Genomic DNA, 27,112 nt, shown 5'->3' with positions numbered 1-27,112 from the left:
GACGAGAAATCTTGAACTGGAGTTAGTCTTTTGGTGACTCTATAATTGACTGTACTTGGTGTTGTAGCTGCTATATCTACGAACCGTGTAGTATGGGTGCTATCCTACCTAGTTCGGCCAACTTAAAAACTAAAGGCGACTAATTTTTCAAGCAGATCAAGCCTGGGCCGGGTGCCATCCTAGCTCAATCCTCAAGCAAATCTATCGGTGACATGCAAGACAGTATCGATTGGATACATGCTCCATGGACACTCTTTTGCAACCCATATATTTGCTTGACCAAGACTAGTGAAGATCTGCAACGATTTTAGATTTTCCACTTTTAAAAATGACAAGGTTACAAAATTGCGACCAAAATTCAATCTCGAAATCGTTGCCTACAGTCAAAAATACCATGTCATTTTCTTTGGCATTTACCAATGAATCTGTATACATCAATTTTGACTGAAAATATTGACTGTGCTAAACTTGCCATTGCATTTAAATGCATTCAACGGGTATTTACTATTCGACTAGGAAGTACATAGATAAGGGGAATATAGTACTACTATACCCTAGGTCGACATGCCCTCGTTTCTATAACACCTGCTATATGATCGAATTCATAAATGTTTTGGAATGGCGCCTATTTCAAAACGAGCACGTGTAACGTTATATAGATGTAATAGTTATCACCCAACTGGGTCCGAGCTCCAAAAGGATATTTAATGGTCTTATAACGCATCTGTTTTGTTTTGTTTCTAGTCTATATAACATCTAATGAATCGGGTGTTTTTATGCTCGCCTTTGTTTATTCAATTATCAGTCGCAGATTCGAACACGCGTCCTAGAAATTTAGAGGAGTTTCTATTTCGCGAGCTTAGATATGCATAGGCTAATGTTATTTTCAAGTAATTCTGAACAACGTGGCCGATAGACCTATGCATACAAGTGATAAAATCGAAAAGAAGAAGAAAAAGCGAACACCTCTTGTTTATTCAGTAAAGATAATCATAGTACATGTACACTGGCGGTACAATATGGGCTATTCTTGTGGTTCAATGACAAGTGGCTGTTTTTCGGAAAAAGTGTATAAATTTCAACTGAATTACGAAAAACCTTACGTATGACTCCATTGTTTTGCTTTCACCAGTGCTGAAAGAGTATGGACTACTGGCATTATCAAAATCATTATTAAATAATAAAATAATCGCTAAAATAATTATTGATTTATTTGATGAAACGATACATGGAACGATAGGCTGAATTTCGTAATTGTAACGAACACTGGACGTCAATAAAACGCATAATTTTACAGCAACTCCACATCATATTCTTCTAAACGTGACATTAGCACATGCCCAGTGTTCGAGAAATCTTCAAACTACACGACTAATGTTAACATTAACGTTATATAGGTCTAGACAGGCCTCGTCCCTCAAATTCCAGAGAGTATTCAAGCACGAAACCTTCTAAAATTGATGTCCATTTTTAATACAATTCGCGGTAAATTTTATACTGTACTAACGTTATATTTGATGTGCACCATAGCCACATGATATGCCATTGCCTGTGTAGACAGCGGTCTACTCGCTACGAGTATTATTATTTATTATTTCTTTATTTCAGGCTCTATTGGCCCATATGACATAGGGACAAACATGAAAAACAAAGAATATGTACAACATTAAAACGGTATTATTGCCGTTTTTATATTTTTGAACAGTGTCAAAAGGCCCGTAACCCTATCTGCAGAGAAAAGCACACAATCTTTAACCCAAAACTGACGTTTCATTGGCCAATGGAGAGTTTTTAAACCAAACGAACACAGGAAACAGGTCTAGCACTGTACATAGTCTGTGCTGTTACTGCATGTGTTTTCACTCGCATACCATATATGGTAAGATAATCACGTGATGAAATAGGAGCTCGACCAACGAGCGGTGACGTCATGGCTATGACAAATACCCCGGATGAATGTACAAATACGCGCGCTGTCCTGCTGTCGTCATGAATGTCAGGATGGCCGAGCGGTCTAAGGCGCTGCGTTCAGGTCGCAGTCTGGTTCTCCAGGCGTGGGTTCGAATCCCACTTCTGACAACAAAATTTTTTCCATTAATTTTGTTGTAACAGACATTATTTTGACAACAAAGCCAATGGATTTTGCTTGATAAAAGCAATTATTATTTTTTTTTACAAATTGTTGACAAGGCTAAGACCAATAACACACGGATTTTACGTGGGCATGTTCGTAAAGTTTCAGGCCGGTTGAAAACAATTCACCAAGAGCTAGTACAAAGACTGTACTCAAGCTAATGTTGAAACTTTGACACAAAATGCTCCAAAATTGAGCGTAAAAAAAACCTAAAATCCTTGGTAAAACTAAAGCATGTCGGCTTCGGAAAACATCACGATCACTTCCGGGAATGCAATTATACTATGGACCGCTGCGAGGCGTTGTTGTGAGAACCCATGCGTGCAATCTAACAACGCAATGATATCTCTTTTCAACTCGATTTCATCCACAAATCTCATTTTCTTCATTCAATTCACAATCATAGCTGTTGCGTCCAAAATTTTTTCTCTCCAAAACTACGTGTAACGTAGCCTGAGTATCATCCTCCGTAGTAACCGCTGGCTCACGACTTTCGCTTGCTACGTGTAACGTATACCAGAGCTGAAAATTACGACTTTTAAAAGACCTTAAAAGAGTGATGTTGGGATAGTTGAATTCCTGGAGCAACACATTTTTCACCATGTGTATTTTGCCAGCCAGTAACTTTCAGCCCAAATGTTGCACTGTCAGGGAATGAATAGTCTCTACCAGACTCCGGATCGCTGGAAAATCGTAGAAATGGAACAAATAGAGAGGAATATAACCGGCCAGGGAACAGCTCGCGATCCCTGTTCCCTGGCCGGTTATATTCCTCTGGCCGGCTTACTCCTCTATTTGTTCCATTTTTACAGCGATCCGGAGTCTGGTAGAGACTAGGGAATGAATCCCATACCAAGGTTTCTCTGATATCACACTGTGCAGACACAACGACTCAACTCAATGACCGATGGCAGCAGATAGCCTGTGGCGTCCCCCGTCTCAATTTAGTAATCATGTATATTGCTGCTTTACTCCCTATTCACAATGAACACAAAAAGGCTAAATTCTTAAATGTTGAAATGAACCAAAACGTCAAATTGAAACGATAGGTTGACAGGAACCAAAGAAAATATGACCAGGCCCGAGACCGGATGAAACTGCATCTGTCTGCATAGCTGACCCCGTGAGAGATGTTCCCTAAATGGTGCGACAAGGTCAGCTGACCAGGGAGGCACACAACATATAGAAGGGTTCATTCTGGACGGGGGGAGGGGGGTGCCATGGGTTCTGTCAAGCCTCTTGGCACTGGTGTTACCCGCTTGTCATCGTGAGCATTTTTCAAAGAAAACGAGTCAAACGATTTATTTACTACTGCACAGACTTGGCGGCATGTTTTGGACATGTCCACACACCCATTTTTCAACTTAATGTTCTGACGGAATTGAAAACAGTACAAGTATTTTTGACGTTGCACATTACTTCATGATACAGTATCATTATCATTTGTGTTAATGAAAAAGACTTGTTGATTACAACTGTTCACATATCTTGCAATATTAGTTGCGTTAAATGAAATGAATGAAAAATAAATGAAGCTAATTTGTTGAATGTCTTTTAACGTTTTGAAATTTAAGGTAAACTTATGTAAACATGAACCTATACCCACCCCTTTCATACATGTCCCCTGTGGTGTGGTATAAACGTAGGTTGATTTTTTTCTTTTTTTTTTGGCGAAGTGTCATGTTATATTCAGGGAAGAAGAAACGAAAATGACATAATGCTTTATGCCAGAGAGACAAGACCGTACTTTAAAAAGGTGTATAGGACAATAATTATATACAAAATGCTTGTCACAGAAACCAATATAAGAATAATATCTTACTAGTATTGAAACGCTTCAGCGGAGATGAAGAAAACAAAGGTATTGTGGGCGCTATGCATACGTATCATTGTAGTAATCACAAGAAGTCACAAAGTATTATCCCAACTTCCCCACATTGACAGACGAACAGAAAGCCACTTTTCTCTTGAAATCGCAGAACCCACAAATTTTAGAAAATGTGGGACTTTTCGTCTCCCTCTGCTTCCAAAAAAAGAAGTCAAACCCAACCTGTTTAGAAATAGCCAACACTAGTATTAGAGTAGAATATTGTTTATAACTCTTCATTGTCACTTGTCTATCTCCTATGTTTATACCATGTACTTGCAATCAGCCCTCGGGCACGAACTTGCAAATAAACTTCTTCATTCATTGCATTCCACATAACAATATCTAACTAATATGCATGATAAATGTAGCAATGTGATACCTTGAATTCAGTTTTGGATGGTTCCATTTCTGTTTCGCCCTGTGTGTTGTAAAATTGATTTTCTACCCTGCCCTCCCCCTCTTGTATTCCTGAGTGGACTCTCCCCGCCACCGTCGTCCCAAATGACCCATCGCACGACTGGGCCTGCTCAGTAGCAGTGTAGCAGGCCCCTGTCCCCGATGTCGAAACGCCTTCTCCTCTGCTTGCTGATCGATTATGACAAGCCGATGCCGTGAGAGCCCGCCGGAGAGGAGCCCAAGCCCGCCCAGACGAGGCCCCGTCCAGTCCGCCCATCGAGAGGATCTGGCCGCGGCCTCGGGCGACAAGCGCTGGAGCGCCGAGGAGCTGCAGTTGAGTGGCGCGCTGCTACCAGGAGAGACTTGGGGAGACCATATTGATAGGATAGACCCATTGGAAGCAGAAGAGGGGAGATCTTCTAAAAATGAAGGAAACATCCAATCAGCTGAGGTTGATAACAGGTATGACAAAGACTAACCAACATATTTCTGACTAACAAACTTTTTGAAAAAGTCTCTCCGTTGCAAATGCGCCCCTAAAACTTAACTGTTTGTAAATATCAACAATTGCCCTCCCCAATAAGTGTTCCCTCTCAATGTCATAAATATATATCCATGCGTCAGTGCCAATATAGCAGACGGAAATCTAAAATAAAACGGCCACCAAAAACCTCTCAACAATTCCAATTTCGTTCCATACAAATTGGTGGACGACTGCGCTCTGTCAAACGCCTACATCTCACGTATTACAGGCGATCGATGGTTGGTTGATGGATGTTTGAAAAGTATGGACGGTTGATAACGGTCGTCTGAAAAGCAATGACGTAACGGCTTTGCTGTGTCCTACCCTTTTACGGTAGGACGTCATAACAGATGTGAGAGTCCAGCCGAGTTCGGACATCTCACCGGACATATGGGCTTTATGCCGCCGGATTGTGATAACGGTTTGAACAGTTGTTCGGCAGTTGTTTTATGAGTGACACTTTATACTATTATAATGAGTATTCAGGCTATAGAAAATAGTTATAGACTTTTTATACAACCATTACGACAACATGCGCTATAAACTCGTTATTTGCTATACTTACATCACCATTATCTTAAACAAATAATCGTAACTTTAATAATGATAATAGCCTTGCACATTTATGCCCTATTGTACAGGCATAACTCTGTATCTGTATCTGTATCTATATAGCCGGTATAACCGCCGTTCGGCGTAACACACCAGCTTTGCAGGCACGCGGCGCGGCAGCAGCTGGTTTTCAGATAAGGAGAAACCAGACTGATGCACACAACACAGCGGAAAATAACATAATATTATAGATGCAAAGATCGTAATACAGTACATATGGTGTCATTGAGATGGTTTCTAAGACTAATCTAAATGAATATGATTCTTTTTATGGAAGGGGATGGAAAGGAAAACGGCTTACAAAACAGACTTCTTTCGATCTACAACGGGAAGAGAGGGTTGAAAATTGTACTTTGAAAAAGTATAATGTATAGGATACGTTTTCTAACGACGGATCCATAGTTAGATTTAACAATAGCTTATGAATATGAGAACAAGGGAATAACGTGTATCTATCATATTTATGATTAAAAACTAGTGTCAATGACCCCCCCTCCCCTTAAACGTATGACCCCCTAGCCAGACTTTACCACGTGGTACTACAATGTCACGTTTGTTATTAGAAGGTCTAGTCACAGTTGGGCGAGGCTGTCAGTATATACACGTGGAAGCAAATGGGCCTATATTGTATATATATGTGTACATATTTCAGATGTGCTTTGATTTTCGTGATTTTCATAATCCTGTTTTGGCTGTATCATAATCAAAACGTTTGTAAACATAACAGGGAGGAAAACTATTTAATCTAGTGCGTATAAATGTTTTAGATACTATAAGTCTTACAAGAACCGGTCCAATTTGAGTCAAGAGAAATATTCAAATTTTTGATAACTTGTTGGTACACCTAACTAGGGACAACTTTTGCTGATGAGTTGCTACACTACGCCGGTGCCATTCATGCCAACAATCTAAGTCAGATTTAGAGTTACTTAAATAGGTACATGATAAATTCTGAACCGTGTGGAACGAAAACTATCATTATGATACAGCAAATACAATGCTTTTAAGCTTGCTAACTAATAGTACGTTTTTCACCTTTGGCGTCCCGTAACTGCTTCTAAACTATTATTGCTTTCAGTCTTTTAAAATGATCAAATAATTAAATATCATATTTGAATTGGTCTTAGAGCCTGGGGTGCGGCTGTTTATTATTGGTGTACTGTCAAATCTATAATCACTTTGATATAATCTTTTTGATTGTATTTTCGTCCTAGAATGCTACTCTGTGTGAAATGTTGAAAGCAACAGGTGTACTACTGTATCAAAGATCATTGCCCAGAAATACAGTGCCAGTCATCCTCGTATCCTTAGCAATGCCCGGAAGATATGTTAGCCTCCTTCCCCGGCCTTTTTGGGAAGCTTGGTAATTTTTTTTTTTCGGGGGGGGGGGGGGGGGGGAGGGGGCGGTAGGTCGATTCGCGACTTTTAACCGGGAATGTTATGCCGGGAAAGGAATACATGCCAGGAAAGGAATATACACCGGAAAGCTTGTACGGGCTAGGCGAAATTGGCTTCCCAGTACTAGCCCGTACAAGCTTTCCGGTACTGGGAAGCCAAACCCCAAAAAAATTTGCCAAGCTTCCCGGAGAGGCCGGTGAAGGAGGCTAAAGATATGTGTGGTCAATATAACGGACATACTAGTATGATGTGTCATCTCCGGTACCAAGCAGAACCGAGAGAGATGGGGCGTAAAACAAAGCAAGAGTCCAAGACGGAGACTGAGATGAAGATGTGCCTTGGGAAGAAATCAAGACGAAAGGAACAAGTTGGTCACCATGTGGGATAGAGCATATAGAACACTAAGAAATACAGAATGAAGGAAAGGACGAACAATGGTTGGATGTAGTAAAGAAGAAAGGAGGGAGTGAAAGAGAAAAATGGTATCACTAGCAAAAACTTCAAAATGGGCTTTAGGTATAACGTTTCGTATATATCAAGTTGTCTTCTGGATGAAATTAAAGATTACATAAGCAACCAGTAGTCGCCATGAATTATGATATTATACATCATGTCATGATTTGAATGTTCAAATTGATTGTCATCTGTTTGATGGCAAATTTGGAGACTATTCCAGAAAAGTCCCGAACTTGGATGTTGACAACGTTGGTGGTGTGCTATTACGTTTAACGACTACTGATAACGTTCCCAGCATGCCTGGCGAGGGGGTTTATTTCCACCCAGCAGGGTGACGTCACCACCTGCCGCCTGTCACCATAGGGGGTGATAAACTCCGCGGGAGGTCCACAAACTCCGCGGGGGGTCAGATCTTCACCTCCTTAACGGGATCAGAAATCTAGGGATCTATGATTAGTTTTATACATGTAGTCACCTTCAGGTTATACATATCATATATTGATATATATATTTAGATATTAGTACATGTATATGGTGATCCTGTACATTTAAGGGTAACAGCTATTTTACAATAGAGAAAATCATGAGACGCATATCTTAACAAACCTTAACAGTGTATAGTGAACAATCCAAATATTTTTACCTTCGTATATGTAGCGCTAGTTTTCCTTCATCCGTGGCTAAGAATTCCATACGGACTTGAATATACGCACGTGTGACCGCACCCTAAAGGACAAAAGGATCAAGCCAGCGTGCGTTACGTATTAACTTTTTTCATTCGCAGTCGCACGAACAATATGCACCTCATACACACTTCAAAAGTTTTGTGTCAGTATTTAATAGGTACGTCTACTGGACTGTGCTGCGCGTATCGCATGCGTATCTAAAACCCACACAAATCACCACTGAGATGGACATGAGGTGCGTATTGTGCGTACGACTGCGCATGAATTTAAAGTCCAAAATTGTCAATACGGACTTCGTACGGACTTTGCAATTTGCAATTTGTACGCACTCACGTTATATCTGTAGCGTTATATGTGATCTGATAGCCCACAGATAATCGCATCAACACTAATGGGAAGATGTTTCTCAGTTGCATGCGTGTCAACATTTGTCAAGTGGTTTAACTAACATGACAAGGGTGTTCCATGTCAAGGATGGGACCTCAGGTTTCACGGTCGTGTTTCAAGGTCACTCCCCTAACGATGATAGGAAGGTCATTGACACGGTAGCCGAAGAAAACAAAACTATAATTTTCAATACAAGGCCACAGCGAGTTGATTCTATGGATAACATCCTCTGCAGGACTGCAAAATAGTGAGATAAAAAAAAAAAACAAGATAGGTAAAACAAACAAGATGGCTACATTTTCACAAATAGACCAATGAACGTTCGTTCGTTCGTTCGTTCGTTCGTTCGTTCGTTCGTCCCATAGCCTTTTAATCAGCCGTAGGCTGATTAATTAGCCGTAGGGGCAGCACAACATGTTGTCCTGTATCAATAGGCATTTTAGTCCCCTGGCGGCGCCTATCTCCTCTCCGGATGAACGTTGTCAAGAATTAAAGGAACAGAATATTGCATCACAGCCAACAAAGCAAGGCATGTATTCAAGACGTGCACTGGTGTGGTAAAGGTGACACGAGTGTGGTAGACTGGTACGTTAACACTTACTAAGTCATGACTTCCATATTGGTGTCACTTTTACAACTATCCAACTAGTTTCACTTCTACAACTACGGCCATAGCTACTAGACAGTGAACAAAGAACGACTTGTGTACTCTTCTGTAAGATTCTGTATTCAATATTGTTGATGGGTTTGAAACTTTTACATCTCTTTGCAGAAAACAGAAAATAAAATGTCCCACATTTGCGTAATGAGTGAGTTTTGTGCTTTCAGTACGTCAAATGATATGTTTTAGAAGTTTTGGTAAAAAAGGGATTCGGAAAAGTTTAAAGCAACTGCTTTGAATTTCATTTGTATTCATATATATTGTAAATAGAATTATTTCATTTCCCATTATCAATACATCATGAATATAACTAATACTGATTCCCAAAGAAAATTATACCACTACTGATATTGTGCACCTAAAAGTCGTGTTTGCCGTTCTATGATAATTTCAAAAACATTGCCATGACTCATGACTTTATTAACTTGCGGTTACACGACTATCATGATATTTCATTCAACACAGGCCGCACTTCAGGTCTGAGCCCGATGCCTGTCCGCCGCACCGACTGAGGGACCTTCCTCGGGACGACTCGCCTTGTGGCGCCGAGGAACAACCAGCCCCACCCCGGCTGGAGGTTCCCGAGGAGGTTCTCAGGAAGATCAACACCGCCAGAAACGCCGTGGATAAAATCTTGGAACACAAGGCCCAGGCTACCCTATACTTACAGGTAAGTCTCTTGGGAATAAAAGGAACTCTACCCTACGTGAAAGTATTCTCAGTCTCCGGATTTATCTTGTCTATTTTCAATAGGACGATACGAGCACATTCAGTACTATATTGGAGACATATAAACGGAAAGGCAGACATTGCTGTACCAGGTTTATGCACGTTGTCGTACCCAGGGCACAGAATGATTCAGTTTAAGTTGAAACGCGTACTTTATCCTTATTATAGGACAGATACGCAGTGTTATATTGGAGATATATAAACGGGAAGACAGACGGGTTATGCCATGTTTATGCACGTAGTCGTACCCAGGGCACAAAATACTTTAGTTTAAAGGTGAAAATTTATCATAATGCTAGGACAGACATGCTAGGCACGTCTGTAACTTTTAAGTTGTCATTTTTCGTTTACGTTATAATGATTGTAGTTTACACTGTAATCTAAATCCTACGGCCACCATGTTGGAGTACAGCAACAAAATTGTGACGTACAATGTACTCCAACATGGCGCAGATGACGTCAACTTTATGTATGTTTTTTCTCCTTCGCGATCGGTTATAGTGTTACAATGAAGGGAAGCACATGATATAGACAGATGTCGCAAAAAGAAAAACAAGGTCATCGAAATTAGGACAGTCTGTTAGCAGCTATCAAACTATAGAAATAAAACAAACCCCTGTTCAGTATATCAATTATAGTTTGATGTCCGTTGTAGGCGCCTTACATGTTGATATCAAGAAAGAATAGAATGAAGAATTGGGTTCAGCCAAAACCTGGAACGCAATATGCCCATTAAGATGTAAATGAATTACTAAAGTGTATATTTATAGACTCCCTTAGATAGCCTCCCCTCTTTTCTTCGGGACATCGCCCTAGAAGATAGCCGATATGAAACACTACAGATATTTCTTTACAGGTTTAACTTTTTCCTCGCATAAACACAAGCGACATTATAAACAAACCTAACCCCATATACCGAACGACAGTCGGCACAGCGTGAGCCCCAGGTTGATATTATAAATATCGTATACAGGACCGGGCCGTCTGGGGATATTTTAGGCCGCCCCGTCCAGCGAGGTCGGTGACCCGGTCACACCCCGATCAAAGCCAGAATTCTGCAGCACAGTTGGGTTCAATACCGACATAGTTCGGTGCACAATTTTTAAAAATCTTTTAACTGAAAAGTTTTGACAATACTGTCTATAAAGCGATGTGAAGACGGTTAATCTTGACTGGAACACACAAATGTAACTCATCAAATTTCCCCAGCCTGTCTCCTAGTCTCCTTTAGGATAACTGAGGTCTCGATTGCTGAAAATCCGTTACTTTTAATGAGTGTGACGTGACAATGGGTCAAAGGTCGTTTCTAGGAGGTTGAACCTCCTTGGTCGTTTGAAGTAGATACCGACCACCATCTGTTCAAGTGATGGCAGTAAAGGGTCAAAGGTCGTTTGAAGTCGGTAACGACCCGCCTCCGTCTCTGTTCAAGTGACGTGAAGAACATTAACGTGTCAAATGTGGTTGGAAGTCGGTAACGACCCCCGCCTCTGTTCAAATGACGTGGCAACGTGTCAAATGTGGTTGGAAGTCGGTATAAACGGCCCTTGTCTCTATTCAAGTGACGTGGGCAACGTGTCAAAGGTAGTTGGAAGTCGGTACCGACCTCAAGATATTCTAAGATATTCTCTCGTGTTTCAGGATCTTGAAGACCATCGACGCCTGGGAAGCGTACCGGAGCACCTGCGGCCCAAGACCGTCTCCAACACCGCGTTGGAGGCCGGTCTGTTCGGGCTACAGGACAAGTGGGAACGGTTCCATCAAGACCTGGCCGTGAAGCTGAGAGATGCTCAGATAGATCACTACCACACGCTCATCGGACGTGCTGAGGACCGCATCCTCGGGTAAGGGTGTTAGGCACCGAGTGTTGTGTGATGACCAGGCCCCACCACATATGGGGTCCTGGCCCATCTGGTTTATGTTAGCTCGGGTTGACAGTAGTTCAGTCAGTTCTGGAGTGTATACATATATAAGCCAATGCATATGTGTCTGGACCCCTTCTCTGCGTAACCCTAGCTCGGCCACTCGCTACACTTGGTGGCAGCGGTGGGATGTAAGCACTAGTCGGCGTCTTGATATTGCTTGGTAGATGTCAGCGTTTAGACAAGCTATGTAGCAATGCAGCAACGTGTACGTACCTCAACTGTTGTAGAATTTCCTTGGGGACCTGTTGGCCCTAGAGCCGAGGAGGTGGTCTATATAGGGCCCAGAAATACTGTTTGCCACCCAGGCTATTAAATTGTCAATGTCCATCACGTGAAGAAAACGATACAACGTTACTGACAATTGAGGAATACGCAACTTCATGTATCTTGTATATGCCTGCTTTAAAGTTCAGCCTGAAATAGTACGCTTACAAAACGTCAAATATGGGGAAATGGTGTCAATTATTTTTTCTTAACCTTTATGTCGCTTTTCACCTTTTGTTTTTATTTTTCAGCATAAAAGTTGAGCTGGTACAAGAGCTGAGTGAGTTTGTACGAGACCCGGTTTTGCGGGAAGACTCCGTGAAACTGGCCTACATCAAGCTGGACAACATCGTCCACAAGCCGCGCAAACCCAAGCCGGCTTCCCCACAGGTCACCCGCAAAGTGAAGTCCGCTAACACCACCCCGCGGAACTCTCCCCAGATGGCGAGGAAGAACACCCCCCGCCAGTCCGACGCCACCCCGCCCGCCTCTCCACTCCTCCCCCGGCGCACCATGTCCCCCCTCCCCCCGATGTCCCCCCCCCCCTCCCCCCGATGCCCGGTAGGAGCCCTGCATGTTTCCGTTCTCAGAACGACGAGGCCTCACCATCCCCAGGGCACGTGCGTCCCCCGAGGGGAGCCCGACGATTACCCGTCGCCCCTCCCCCGAAGCCGGGATGTCCCCACCCCCACGGGGTGGTCCCTGGGGGCTGATGCAGCAAGTCGCCGCGCGCGCCCGTCCCAGGGTTAGCCCTGGCCACCTACAGTTCCTTCCCTTCAACATGTTCTAAAAATAGTTCAAATTCAAAACACAGTCATAACATCTTCTCCAAAAGCGTTTCGACGAGCAGCTTTCCCGCACCCCTTCCCCTTTTCTTTCCCTCCCCCAACCCTTTTCCCCACAATAGGTAACGATAGTGTTGAGTAGCCACCTGCTAGGGTGACGGACGTTGGCCCACGGGTGGGGCCGTCCCTTCCCCGGGGGTCGGTCGGGGTGGGGCGGTGGCCGGTAGCGTCCGGCGGGCCCCCGGAGAACACGCTCGACGGGAGCCCGTACGGGCACAACAGACGGTCTCTGGAGGTACGGAGCATGCGTTTGGGCATGCGCAGACGTATTCATGGAAGGACACACACGAGTGAAGATTTGAGGGGCCGATGCGCCCCCAAAAGTCAGCAAGATATCATTCTTGGAAAAGAGAAAGAAATGGAAGGCGTCATTATCCAGCGTTACAGTCCGCGTGGACACTGTGTGAGGCACATATCGGAGGTACTGTCAGTTTAGCTTGGACAGCGAGATTTGGGAACGAGAGGTTTTCAGTACGAGTTCGAATCTAGTCACGTGACATCGTAACTGTCGACGTCTCCAGCCGACTATCCTGGGAACGAGACCTAGGCGAGCCTAGGCTGGACAGGGCTGTTCCAAGCCTCGAGAGAAAAAAATTGTGTGTACGGAAAAAATAAGGATTGAGTTCGCGCGGACAACGTTAGGATACGTTGAGTCCGATATATGCTGCACACAAAAGGGCTGTGTCAGCCTGTATATAAGGTGCATTTCGTACCGAGCTGTTTTGCAACAGCTAAAACCATTGCGTAGGTGAAAAAATTGATAGTGCAATACAGAGAGCCTATAGACTTGGGGCGACGAGGAGTTGGCAGAACTACTGACAAAAAAATGCGTTTTTGGAGTGAGAGTAATTTTTACTATGGAGAACGAGGGCCCCACCCGTAAATTTATATGACAGCTATGTGATCACATATCTGATATATATCGTACTTTTGCCATCCACGCCTGTTTTATACGCGGTTGTATAATTCCTACGAGCCGGTCCGTTACCTTTAGCTGTTTACAAAAAAGAAAATAAATCCCATCTTTAGAACCATATTGGTTTTGTGTTGCTTATTTTGTCTATCTTCTTTTGAAACGATCTTAACCCGATCCACAATTAGATACTAGTAGTAGATCTTTTCCCAACGTTATGTGACCAGTATTTTAATTTTTACTTGTTAAGTTTTTTTTTACATCATTATGTCTTTAGGATATTAGAGAACCATAAAGTAGAGGAGTGTCAGAAAAAAAACGGCCGTTCAAAAGTGAAAATTCTCTTTTGAACGTCAAAATTTGCTCTGTGAATTTTCTCTTTCTGTCCGTTTCAGTTAGCCTAAATTCCATGCTTTGGCGCAATAATAGACATGTACAGACAGCAGCGATGAAAATGACACCTGGTTTTGTCTTCCCATGACGTCTGCTTGGAGATTCTGTCATTTTCTGTACTGTCATTTTCTTGATTATTTCAGCTTCTCTACGTTATTTAGCGGCGTTTCTAGTTTAAGAGATAAATGAAATGGTGCGTTATAACGTTATTTTGGGCTTCGTACCGCTCGGCTGAAAGCAAAATGCTGTCAGACGTAAATCCATGGCCACCCCGACGCAAAACACCTGCTTAGAAAATTTTTGCTCATTAACTTTCAACTTCCAGACTACAGCTTGCGGGCACCTCCACGTAAACCCCAGTCATTTCCTGCCATGTCTATAAGATAGTGTGGCAATTATAGCATGATATCGCTATCCCTGTGCGCCCTGTGGGGCCTGGCTACTGATAGAAACGCCGGGCAAGTCTTTGTGTAATTGGCGATGTGGTTCCAGCTGGCTAGATCGATAAAATTCTGCTTGTACGTGACAGCTTTTCTCCAACCTGTCAGCGAGTAGTTGATACTATAAACTGTATTTATAGCCCAGTCCGGTCTAACCGTAATACTAATACGTACGAGCGGGTTGTAACCAGCCCGGTTTTGGCTTATTTCCAAACCGGGACCCGGCCGGGCAGCTTTCGGGAACGAAATGTGATCAAAGTACACAAAATACACAAGACGTCAAAATAAGATTTATGGACATGATCTGTATACATTTCTAGGTATACATTTTGATTTTTCTTTTTCAATACCCCGGCCTGGCTCCTGGCCAGTTTTCCAAACCGGGACTCGATCGGGCATCTTTCGGGAACGAAATGTGATCAAAGTACACAAAATACACAAGACGTCAAAATAAGATTGATTGGCATGATCTGTATACATTTCTAGGTATACATTTTGATTTTTCTTTTTCAATACCCCGGCCTGGCTCCTGGCCACTTTTCCAAACGGGGATTCGATCGGGCATCTTTCGGGAACGAAATGTGATCAAAGTACACAAAATACACAAGACGTCAAAATAAGATTGATGGGCATGATCTGTATACATTTCTAGGTATACATTTTGATTTTTCTTTTTCAATACCCCGGCCTGGCTCCTGGCCACTTTTCCAAACGGGGACTCGACCGGGCATCTTTCGGGAACGAAAAATATGATATAAAAGACACCAAACTACACAAGACGTAAAACGGAGTCATGCGCATGATTTGTGTTTATTTCTAGATATACACTTTCATTGTTCGTGTCCTAAAACAGCCCGGCCAGGCACCGGTTTGGAAAGGTTTAGGCATTAGGCTTAGGTCCCAATTGAAAACGAACCCTGTCGGGCAGTTCACGGGCTGTTTTTTAAGCAATCTCGGTGTGGATGTATGTGGAAGAAGGCTATGAAAAGAACAAAGCGTCGGTTTTTACAGATCTTTCAAATATTACAGCCCATCATAGGGCTGGGTATCGGTACAGCGTACCGGTACAAAACCGGTTTTTCTTATTGGACCGGTCCAGAAAAACCGGACCTGACAAAATTAGGTGGACCGGATGTTGGACCTATTAGAAAATTAACAGATTATTTGATCAGGCATTCACACGCGTTTTGGTACTTGCAGGTGGAAAAAATAACAAGAGTGAAGATTTTATAGTCATTTCTACCAAGTTGTACAGTAAAACTACAGGTGCAGTTGGCGTTGTTGGATTTTAAAACGCCAGTTTGAGTCGAATACTCCACCAAACAGATTTCTTTGCAGTGAAATGGACCATTGTCATGAGTCATACTGAATCAGGTCCAGACCTGGACCTGATCCATTGGACCTGAATTTTCTGTACCGGTACCCACCCCTAGGCATACATGTGAGTAGTGAGGCTGTTATTGTAAGGTGCTCGAGGCTCCTCCTCGAACACGGACAAATGCAGACCTGCTGGAAGCCACTCTCGGATTCGAACGGACTCGGTTGGACCGAGTTGGCCAGGCTGTTGGTAAATGGCCGAATCATCCCGACCAAAACATTGTCCCAGCTTGTTTACATTCCCACGGTATCATGACATCGGCAGGCGATTTTGTCCCACCATGTTTGCTATGCCGCATATGTGGGCCACTCATAGCCTCTAACAGCCTCCTTGGGCTAATGAAAAATACGTAGTAAAATCGGCCACAAAGACTAAACTTAAGGAATTAGACGACCAAAGACGGCCAATATTAGTGCCAATATAGTGTCGGTTAGTTCCTCTGGAAGATCATTCCACCAAGATGGCCGATTTTTAACATTATTTTTGAACAGCCCAAGAAGTCTGGTTAGAGGCTAGCTCACCCATCCGTCGGGGCTATGATGACTACACACAAAAGGACAGAAATATGCCCGGTAGAGGTCATACAAGTAGTGACCTTTGATTCGTTAGTTAACGGATCGTTACTAGATACACCTGTACGGTTATGGTACTGTACTGAGTGGGTAGATTAAACTGATGAATTCTGTGACCTGGGTATGGCATTCACCATAAAGCAATATGAAATCTTTTCATTGTTTTTCGTTAGGACTTTGCAAGCTCGATTGACTCCACAGAGAATGAGAACGGATTAAAAATATATGGTGAATTCGGACTTGTTTCCTACTAGAAACAAAGACATGTTAACTGCAGGATTGATATTGACCGGGGTAGGGGACAAGAAGAATAGATTTGGGAAATTCCTGCAATAAGGCTATTACTCAAATATCAATGATAACACATTATTTACAGTAAAAACAATAAAAAGGCACGCCAAAAAATGCAATAAAGAATGTTAATTTTGTAGATCCTTCTCCAATGTATAGAAAAATGAAGACGAGTTACCTCAAAGTTTGAGTTGTGTTTGACAAGATACAGATATATCTTCTAAAGCAGCCCATCATAAACATTGAGGGACCGTACAGTGGGAGGGAAAGTTATCTAATATCTATGCAGACAGAAGCAAATATTGTTTTTGCCTGTAAGCATTTCCTTGACAAAAATTGATCGGTTGTATAATTGACAGGCTCTTGGCGAATCAAAGATTTCATGGGATCTATAATTTCACTTTTATGCAAAAAGCATCAAATGTATCCCAAGGGGGTTGGTTGAAAGTATCGTGCAAGGCTAAAACGCCACCTTGCAGTTTGACAAAGAACTGCAGGCTGTTGTCACATTCACTGTTTCCATGAACCCATCACCAGCCTTCTAAATTTATGGTGCGTGATCAGGTCTGTCCACAGGTTTAATTTTTTTCCGTCCTACTTATTGGGGAGCCCAATTTTCATTGTTATGTCTATCATTCTATGCTTACAAAGGTACATTTTCATCAATTTCATGTCCTGAAATTCACATTTTTGGTCAGAAAAGAATTTTTTCTTCATTCCAACACGCAAATCTCTGTTCCTGGATGGACTGGTTGACTATGCTTCAAATCAGTTTGCCCTATGTTAACCTACAAGGTATGTAAAGTAGACATTCAAGGTCCCAATGTTGTACTCTTGAGAAAGAGACTATCAGGTAAAAAGGCATTCTCCTACGCAGATGAACCACAGTCGTGTCAAAACTTCCTGTGTTTACCTCTGCTACCTTGTGCACTCAGACCAGTTAGGGACCGACCTACTTATAAATATTAATGAGCTTGCCCTTATATGGGCAGTCAGCCGTTGCGGATCAGGCGTAGGAGGATGGAGCCATGTAATATGTAACATGATTGGCTGATAGCTTCCCAGCGGCCTTTGCGAGACAGCTTGCGACAACAACAAGCCCAAGAAAGGCCTATTCACTGATTGGTTGACAGCTTGTTTGTAGCGACAATCATAATAACCACTGAGATAGCAGGGCCCCATAGGCTAATGCCGTTGGGGACCGGGCGTTAGGAGGATGGTAAAAGGATGTCATCTTGGATAGGACAGAAAGCCTGACGTCTCATGCTTGAGGAGAGCCATACCTCAAACATGTTATTGTTAAAGAACCCACTACACTTAGAGTAGGGGTCCATCCAGGTGTGAGTAGATCAAACCTTACAGTCTGGTCTTACACGGGTAGTACTGTAAAAAATTGGTGTGTTTACACCTTTAGCTGGTTAAACAATTACACAAACACACAAACAAGTCAGCATCAATGTCTAGCATTTATTCCATTACATCAGTATGTATCAATACAGTGTGAACTTGTGAAGACATCAAATGTCAATGAAGTGGGTAACAGTTTTATCAATTTCTGCAAGTTCTTCTACTACAGTGCCACTAAGTTAGAGAACAGTATACATGAGAAAGAGAAAGTCTATCTTAATTGTCTAGTCCATCCTTCCTTTCAGTGTTCTTGTTGTCACCTTGTCTTTTTCTCTGAAAGAGGAAAAACAAAATGTTAGTATATGAATGAAAAACAAAATGCTGCTTAGCACACATTCTTATGTCAACTGTTGAAAGCTCTAAACTGTAATTGTAAAACACGAGAAGTATGTTTTGCATTTCGTCACTTAGATCTCAAATTGAAATCTGTCCTTTGTCATAGAATGCTAGGGTCTTCAAGTTTTAGCTAGTAATTGTGTTACAGTGAAGCAGTGTTCTCGCCAGCCTGAATTTTTTTCCCTCCCCTAGATTTTGACCGGAAATCCTTCCTAACGCCAGAGGAATCTGTGTATCAGTCCTAGGGGTGTCCGGGAAAATTTTGAAATCTAAGACACTCTGAAATGCTATTTCCTGTATTTTGAGGGGCAAATTTTGTGAGTAGTGTAGACTCAGCTTCGTTCAATGGCACCTAAATTTCACATGACAATTTTTGGAATGGGCAAAATTTTTGTCCGTACCCAGCTGCAAAATTCCACCAAAGGACAGAAGACAACATTTATTTTTAAAACAAAAGTACTGTAAACATTTCCAAATTTATAGTAGTACTTACATGACATGTACCACTGCCCCCCATCCTGAAACAGCATCTCTGTCTGCAGCATTCAGTAAGGCCTGGGAGATCGTCTCAAACAAGTCGTCTGGTTCCTATAACATGGAAAAGAAAACAACTGAATTAGGTACTTGGAGGGATGTTTTTGCACCAGCAATTCCATGAAGTATCAATGACTAAAGAAACTATAAATGAATTAATACAGATTTGTTATGAGGGAAGGTGTCAACAATACAAATGGCAATATTAATCTTGGATGCCTTAGTAACATGTTGGCACAAATTTGACATGCAATTTACAAAATATAATTACAAAAATCATACATCCAAAAGTAATTACAGTCAGCAGAAAACACCCTGTAATTGACACGGAATTGTGATGTTTTGATCTTTTCCCAGTGCAAATCTCATGATTTATGAAGGTTTTGGATAATTCAGAATAAAAAGGAAAATGCAAGCCAGAGGATCAGCCAAACCAAACCAAACCGATCCACACCAAACCAAACCAAACCAAACCAAACCAAGTAAGGGAGACATAGTTTTCACAAGTCTAGACCTGGTTCCAGACATTTAGAATTTTATTTTTAGATTTTTCTTAGACCTAAACGTTAAAATTTTTGCAAGTCCAGTTAAAGTGAACAGATACACAGCATTACTAAAAGCCCCTTGGGCTGCCAACACTGTGCAAGCACTACAGTAAAGTACTAGTCCACTTGTACCAGTACCTGTAGCAACATCACAAGATAAGAATCTCACCAGGTTTGGTTCCCAGAGTGACTCGCACATCCCGTACATCTGTTCCGAGCACGTCCCGCTCACCACGAAATCCTCCGGGATCATGGGGCAGCCAATCAGGTCGCACGATGCAATGAAGGGTTCAAAGGTCTTGGGGTCCAGACCGGCTACAACCGGTTCTACAAAGTATGGTCCGAACCTGGAAATACAAGTGTAACAGCATAAACAAAAGTCAAAGCAATCTTATCTATAAACAGTTAAAGTGTTCTCAGGCTAGTTTAGCCAACTGAAGAGGTATTGTTCCACATGTCTTACAGAGAAGACAGATTATATGTACAGTATTTACAGGTTCATTGTACCGGTAAATTTCTCCAAGCTGTTTTCAACAAGTACAATCTACAGTTGCTGACCATGGCTTAAAGGGGCATTCCACTCCAGAAGGGGGTGGTGTTTTCCAATAGATCATGTGTCAATGAATACATAATCAGCCGAATTTTGTGGAATTCACCTTGGGATGAATTGCGCGATGTGTGTTTTGTAAAACAATATGACACTCACTAAACCCATGCAGACCCTCCCCGTGCATTCCCTATACGCGTAGACACTTTGTTTATCGTGCATATTTTCGGAATAAATGAGGATTGCTAAGCACACCGAGAAGGCAAATTGTTCATAAGATAGCAAAGAACACATAACAAGACGAGATTTCTTAGCGATCCTGAAATTAGTTTTTTAACCTTACCTAAAAGTTTTGCATTGTATTCAGCCATAGGATTAATTCAATTAGAGGGTACTTGGGGAGTTTAGTAGAGGACTGAATGCCTTTGGGGCATGTGGAGCAACTGGGTACTTTATCGTATAATGTGAAGTAGTATGCATTTATTAGTTCCTAAAATTACTATCTATCGGAACTAACACTCCCGTGTGGAGTGGAATGCCCCTTTAACGTCATGTTGTAAGAACTGCGACCCTTTCTAATAACATACATATTCAGGAAGTGACAATTGGGAATCAAACTCCCAACCTCTTGATCCAAAGGCAGGGGCACTAACCACTCGACTATAATCGCTACATGAAGTTTAAAATATAATTTATCAATATCTCGATACAAAAATAGACTTCCTGACATCAATGGAACATCATTCAAACTCAATAGATAAACTATAACGGAAAATATTGGAAGGACATACAGCAGTACATCATTATGTAACTGTATTACAGGGCTCTAGCCAGCGTCCGTTTTTCCGTCAATTGACGGAAATTTGCTGCGTCTGACGGAAAAATTTTAGAACCAATCCGTCAACCTTGACGGACAAAAATCCTTGGTGGAAGCTACAGGCGGCTTGGGGACGCCGTCCACGGCCGTAAAAGCCACACACTGTTTGTTTTGCTATTGTTATGATTGTTGACAATGTGTGTCGGCGCCCTTTCGCATATGATAATCTCATTAAAACCCGTTTTTCAAGGTCTCAGTTCAGTCCTTCTAATTAATTTTCGCGGTTTTCGCGACGATTGTAATTGGCTGACGGAAAAAAATTTCGAGCTGGCTAAAGCCCTGCTGTATTAGCAGATTATTAGGAAGTAGTATGCAAGGCACAAACCTTCTCTCATACAGCAGGTTGGACACCATGGACAGGAAAGTCTTGGGTTTGACCTGGCGCGCCTCCCGTAACTCGTACAGGTTCAGGCGGAACTTCATACGGTTGGAACTGTGGGACACAAACAACAGATCAGATGACGTCACATATCAAACATTTTACAATTCCAGATGCATGCAAAGTAGATTTCCTATCAGTGTTCTTATCTATTGTCATCTGTTGTACTTCCAACACTAGCAAGTTTTACAAAATTCAACCATGGCCATTGTATGGAAGTTCTTGATTTATGCACAATTACTCTGGGGTATAGAGAAGAAAACCCAACATATTTGACTTTACCTGGTTTGAAATGTGTTCAAGATTGTAGGAGATTGTATGTGTGGGTGTGCATACTTCACTTGAGTTTTCCATTCTACAGGGGTGCCTAAGCATTTGCACGAACCCTATGAAATTCGTACGAATATTATGTGATACACACGAATCACTATGCGAAAACGCACGAATAGTATGAAATTCGTACGAATCACTATGCAAAAACGCACGAATATTATGAAATACGCACGAATCACTATGTGATTCACACGAACCTTATGAGATTTGCACGATCCTTATGCAAAAACGGCGGCCGGGAGGAGGCATGATTTTGAGCGTTTCTACCCATGATATTTATATTTCAAGGCATGGAATGGACATTTACCGTCGCAAAGATGTATTTGATAGCCTGTGAGCTACTGTTTTGCTTCATTTCGGCATGTAACATCGTATTTTCCGTCGCCGCCGATCGAAGCCGCCATCTTGAAAATCCCGCTCCGTCTGTCACGTGACCCCGGCAGTGGTTGCGCAATTTCGCATAAGGATCGTGCAAATCTCATAAGGTTCGTGTTAATCACATAGTGATTCGTGCGAATTTCATAATATTCGTGCGTTTTTGCATAGTGATTCGTGCGAATTTCATAATATTCGTGCGTTTTCGCATAGTGATTCGTGTATATCACATAATATTCGTACATAGGGTTCGTGCAAATGCTTAGGCACCCCTGTTCTATGTTTTAGCCTTACAGGTTTGTCTGTGATTTGTATTTTCTAAGCAGATCCTATGGTAGGATAAGATAGTATCAAAAGCTGGCAGAGGAGTGAAGCTGGCTTAGCAGTGTGTTTTGCTACTTGGGCAAATGGACACCTTTTGGCTGACTACACTCCTTCGCCAGTTTGGATCTTATGGCACTGAAAGATCTGCTTGGAGATTATGTGACTTGTCCCATATCTGGGGTTCGTACTTGAATTAGAGGAAGTATTTCAGGTAGCTTTGGCTGCCATTCTGGACATTCCCCCAGTTTTGCTCAATATATCACTACTACTACTACTACTACTACATGTAGTAATAGTGCAAGAAGGGCTCCGTCCCAGAGGTGATGCCAAAAAAAAAATGAACACCTACACAGTCTGTACATCTGTGGCCAGTCCAGGGAGACCCAGGAACAGGCGATCACCCATCTGGAAGATCTTCTGGAAATCCATGGACACAGTCTGGGCCTGGACGCCGAATCTACGGTCTGCCGCTATGGCAACACAGTCCTTGCCGACCATCGCAATGATGGCGGCTCCATTGTAGGACATAATAGACTGGAATCAAGACAAACAAAAATTGAATCAAATTACTAGCAGAGCAGATACACGTGTAAATCATAAATGCAGAAATGTTTGTGCTTTTTTTTGTTTGCAGTGGACATATCACCGTGAACTCATGACCATTGCAAACATTTTTCTATTACAGTATGTGACTACAGTCTATGGCACTACGGCGAACTCAAAACCACCGTGAATACTAGTACTCCATTTTGCCACTACGGCCAAATTAAACACCTGCAAACTTAAATGCATTTACAGTATTTGGTTACACCTCAGGCACTTCACGTGAATGACAGTAATATTAAACTGAAATACAATGCTCAAATCAATCAGGTGGTTTTAACCCACTTTTTAGATATATACACTAGTCCTTCTGTAATATAGCACTAGTATTTCGACTTCATACATTTGCAATATTTGTACTTGATACCATGAAAAATGATAATTTTTGCAAGTCACTACTAGTAGCTGTTAATGTCAGCAATAAAATATCAAAATAACAATTGCTGGTCTCGTAGACAAAAAGTATGTAACGTTATGGATATAACCACATAGACGAATAAGACTGCATCAAAGTCTGAATGATAATTTGCATCAAAAAAACACTTTTTTGATACCAAGTAGTTGCCCCCCTCCCCCAATTTTATGTTCCCTTCCTCCTATTTTACCCAGATTGATTCTATGAAGTTCAGAACAAAATACATTGAATAAAATTTGTAATTTCAAAACATCGTCAGCATTATATATATCACAATAGCTCAACTGCAAGCTATATTATGTTGATAAAATAGCAATTTTGCAAGCTATCATAGAACTACCCAATCTGACACCTGGGTTTCGACTAAAACACAAGCGATTTTCAACCATAAACTTACCATTTTGAAGAAAAAGAATGAGATCACCCCCTGCTTCAGAAGTTGTAGACCAGTATGAAATAAATTCTGGCTACCGAGATAGCCAAAATTTCTCTAGATGCTTCGGATGGTAAAGGTATCCCCTTCTCCCGATGATTTGCAACTTTCCTTGTTCACAAAATGGCGCCTGTATATTATGATGCCGCAAAACGGTAACTTCATGACTTGTATCGTAAAATCTACTATACAGTTGCAGTACAAAAGCGACTTCAGGCGACTTTGTTCTGAACAACATCCACCAGCTTCTATTGCTCACTGATTGACACGTTTTCATGCATGTAGCGTCTGACGATATGTTTCGTCACAACTTGACACACAGAAATCTCGTATGAAGTAACTTCCAGGATGGCTCTTAAAAAAGACAGCTTCAAAGTCTCGGATACTAGATTACTTCCAAATAAGGAAACAGCACGCACTGGGTCACGGTCCTTCCTTCCAAAAATAGCCACAGACACGGATCACTCGACTTATCAGGGAGACTCAACACATACTGGGTAAGTACAACTCACTCTTTTTAAAACCAGATTTCTATAGCCCCTTATGATACATGTAGCTATATTCTACTTGGCTCAGTGTACAATGCACGAGTCCACATAGTTATGCCATGATTGCATGTTAGGGCCTTTCATTGAAATATACCAGTACATTGAGCCTAGTTTTATCAAAGGAATTCCTTGGTTTCATTCACCAGTGATTTCAAAATCGATAAATAGAAACTTTGTACCATTAAGTACAATTATCATATTAAGAATTGATGCATAATATCTTAATTGAGCTGCTAGACTTGGCAAAAATACCATATATTCTGTACAATATTCATGAACTGTAGTTAGTAACTGAGGGTAACTTGGCCATGTATAGTAAAGATGGTAGCTCATTGGTTCTTTTTAAATAGACAGCTGTATAACGTAATACGTTTTGAAGGTACACAAGCTTGTGAATCCTACAGAATAAATATCTATTGAGCTATGGATTAGGCTATGAGACGATTTGTAGTTTTAGCGAAACGATAACAGTCCCTCAACTGAATAAACATCACATGGGGTGGGATACACTCGCCAATGTAACCCGGAGTGGGTTCGGGGGTATGTTTAATACGTGGCCGGGTTTAATACGTGGCCGGTAGGTTACAATTATTTAGATGTATGTAATAGCTGCCCGATTATGTGAATTTATGTGATCAAAGTCTGTGTGATATAGAATTTGGTTCAACAAATTAATAAACTTCCTTATATGTAACTTCTTTACCTATGTATCCATCCTATCACCAATGTATCATTGATTAAGGTCAACGGATGTGTCTAAATTTCCTGAATTTGCTTAGATACGGATTGATTTTTTTCCTGTCACGAACAACGCGGCCTGTTGGTCTAGGGGTATGATTCTCGCTTTGGGTGCGAGAGGTCCCGGGTTCGAATCCCGGACAGGCCCTAGTTTTGAGATATTGTTTTACAATTTAATTATGTAGCTGTACTTCCCAAGTACGCGCGGAATCGAATAATGTTAAATGGAAGACAAAAAAGGGCCTGTCCGGGATTCGAACCACTCGCACCCGAAGCGAGTATCATACCCCTAGACCAACAGACCAAGACCAATACATTAACATGAAATAGCAGGCTATGAAATAGCTACGTCATCAAATTGTTTTATTTTTGTCAATTAGTCATTGTACTTTGATCGGAAAGGTTATACAAACGAAGTTTAGTTGGGGTATTTTCGTATTCCTCAATCAGGAAATGCAAAATGACAAACAAAAAAATTACTGCAGAAAGGAAATAACCGTTGTTTTACTTCCTCCGACGTTTCTGTGACTGTCACCTTCCTCACATAACCTTTTGCTATCATAATTGGTAATTACTGACATGTTTAGCTGATATGAAACGGAGATGCCTTGGTCCATTTATTTCTTCCAAGTAGATTGACAACAAAATTGAGTTCTGACTAACTTCTGAGGCCCAAAATCTAAGTTGCGCCCTGTGCAACCTGACTTTAAAAGTAAGCTGCACCATGCAAAAAGTGCAGTATAGGTGTCGCTGTTTACCGATGCGGTCCCAAACGTAGTAATCATACATACGTAAGCCCTTGTCCTTGTAAATTTGCAATGCGCATTAACGTTGGACGGTAGGAGTGTATATCATACTCGTATCATCAACTACCAGCCGCCATAGCTCAGTTGGTTAGAGCGCTGGTCTAGTAAACCAGAGGTCATGAGTTCAAATCTCATTGGTGGCTATCTTTTGTTTAGGCCACAGCAAGTAAATTTTATGGATGACATCCGCGCGCTCATTAATTTTCGCCTGATTTCAGAAAAAAAAAAACAAGAATTTTTTTCTTCTTCAGGGAAGGCCGGATAGACGAAAACGGGTAAAGGTTGTGTTGTAACCTAATCATTAAATGTAGAATTGACACTAGAGACTCTGTAGCATTGACTGTAGTTGCAGAAGTGAAACTTGATAGATAGTTGTAAGAGTGGCACAACTATGGAAGCTATGAGTGTAGTTGCCAACATGGTTAATGATACCAGTCTACCACACTAGTGTCACTTTAACTACACATGGTGCACTTCTTAAATACAGGAATGAATGCCTTGTTGGCTGTGATGCCATATTTTGTCACTTCAAGTCTTGTTACAACGTCTATTTTGAAAATATGCCATCTTGTTTTTTTTTACCCATCTTGTTTTTTTTCGCCCTATCTCATTATTTTTGCAGTCTACAGAGGATGTCATCCATAAAATTTACTTACTGTGGCCTTAACTAGTGTTGCACAAATTTTCAGTTCATTTCCAGGCCAGATTCTTTTGGAACATTTCACATGTTCAGTTTAAGCAATGAACATAATAACCTCCTAGGTTTAAATTAAGATTGACTGAAGAATTCCCATGTTACCCTAACCAACCTTTTGACTACTCTTCTTCTTTCGTACAGTTTTGTTTTTAATTGTTGTGTTGTGTTATACAACGTAAAAGGGGGTACATGTACTATCTTAGTATCTCTGTGTACATCCATGGCAATGAATGTATGTAATATAAACCTAAATTCTAACTGTTACACCAACCCGGCCTGTTGGTCTAGGGGTATGATTCTCGGCTTTGGGTGCGAGAGGTCCCGGGTTCGAATCCCGGACAGGCC

General features: G+C 41.6%; 2 protein-coding genes and 4 non-coding genes across 6 annotated transcripts; 5 read left to right on the top strand and 1 right to left on the bottom strand.

Annotated features, from left to right (window-relative positions):
- The first annotated feature begins 1,995 nt into the window (after positions 1-1,995).
- Positions 1,996-2,079, top strand: Trnal-cag. Its single transcript has one exon. It is a non-coding gene; the product is annotated as a tRNA-Leu (tRNA).
- A 2,430-nt stretch (positions 2,080-4,509) lies between these two features.
- LOC118424491 lies at positions 4,510-13,919 on the top strand. The gene is made up of 4 exons (XM_035833067.1): positions 4,510-4,862; positions 9,589-9,793; positions 11,491-11,693; positions 12,290-13,919. The coding sequence occupies exons 1-4, from the start codon at positions 4,600-4,602 to the stop codon at positions 12,786-12,788; spliced, it is 1,170 nt and encodes a 389-aa protein (XP_035688960.1). The 5' UTR covers positions 4,510-4,599; the 3' UTR covers positions 12,789-13,919.
- A 4,404-nt stretch (positions 13,920-18,323) lies between these two features.
- Positions 18,324-24,133, bottom strand: LOC118424717 (proteasome subunit beta type-3). The gene is made up of 6 exons (XM_035833399.1): positions 23,943-24,133; positions 22,877-23,061; positions 21,442-21,549; positions 19,862-20,039; positions 19,107-19,201; positions 18,324-18,550 (listed from the first exon to the last, which is right to left on the bottom strand). Exons 1-6 carry the CDS (start codon positions 23,943-23,945, stop codon positions 18,502-18,504), a joined length of 618 nt encoding a protein of 205 aa, XP_035689292.1. The 5' UTR covers positions 23,946-24,133; the 3' UTR covers positions 18,324-18,501.
- Positions 24,134-25,340: 1,207 nt separating this feature from the next.
- On the top strand, positions 25,341-25,412 carry Trnap-ugg. Its single transcript has one exon. It is a non-coding gene; the product is annotated as a tRNA-Pro (tRNA).
- A 727-nt stretch (positions 25,413-26,139) lies between these two features.
- On the top strand, positions 26,140-26,213 carry Trnat-agu. Its single transcript has one exon. It is a non-coding gene; the product is annotated as a tRNA-Thr (tRNA).
- An 827-nt stretch (positions 26,214-27,040) lies between these two features.
- On the top strand, positions 27,041-27,112 carry Trnap-ugg. The gene has a single exon. It is a non-coding gene; the product is annotated as a tRNA-Pro (tRNA).

The sequence above is a fragment of the Branchiostoma floridae genome, chromosome 10 (assembly GCF_000003815.2).
Source record: "Branchiostoma floridae strain S238N-H82 chromosome 10, Bfl_VNyyK, whole genome shotgun sequence".
NCBI lineage: Eukaryota > Metazoa > Chordata > Leptocardii > Amphioxiformes > Branchiostomatidae > Branchiostoma > Branchiostoma floridae.
The sequence above is the reverse complement of the archived record's forward strand: the minus strand, read 5'-3'. Positions and strand labels throughout refer to the sequence as shown.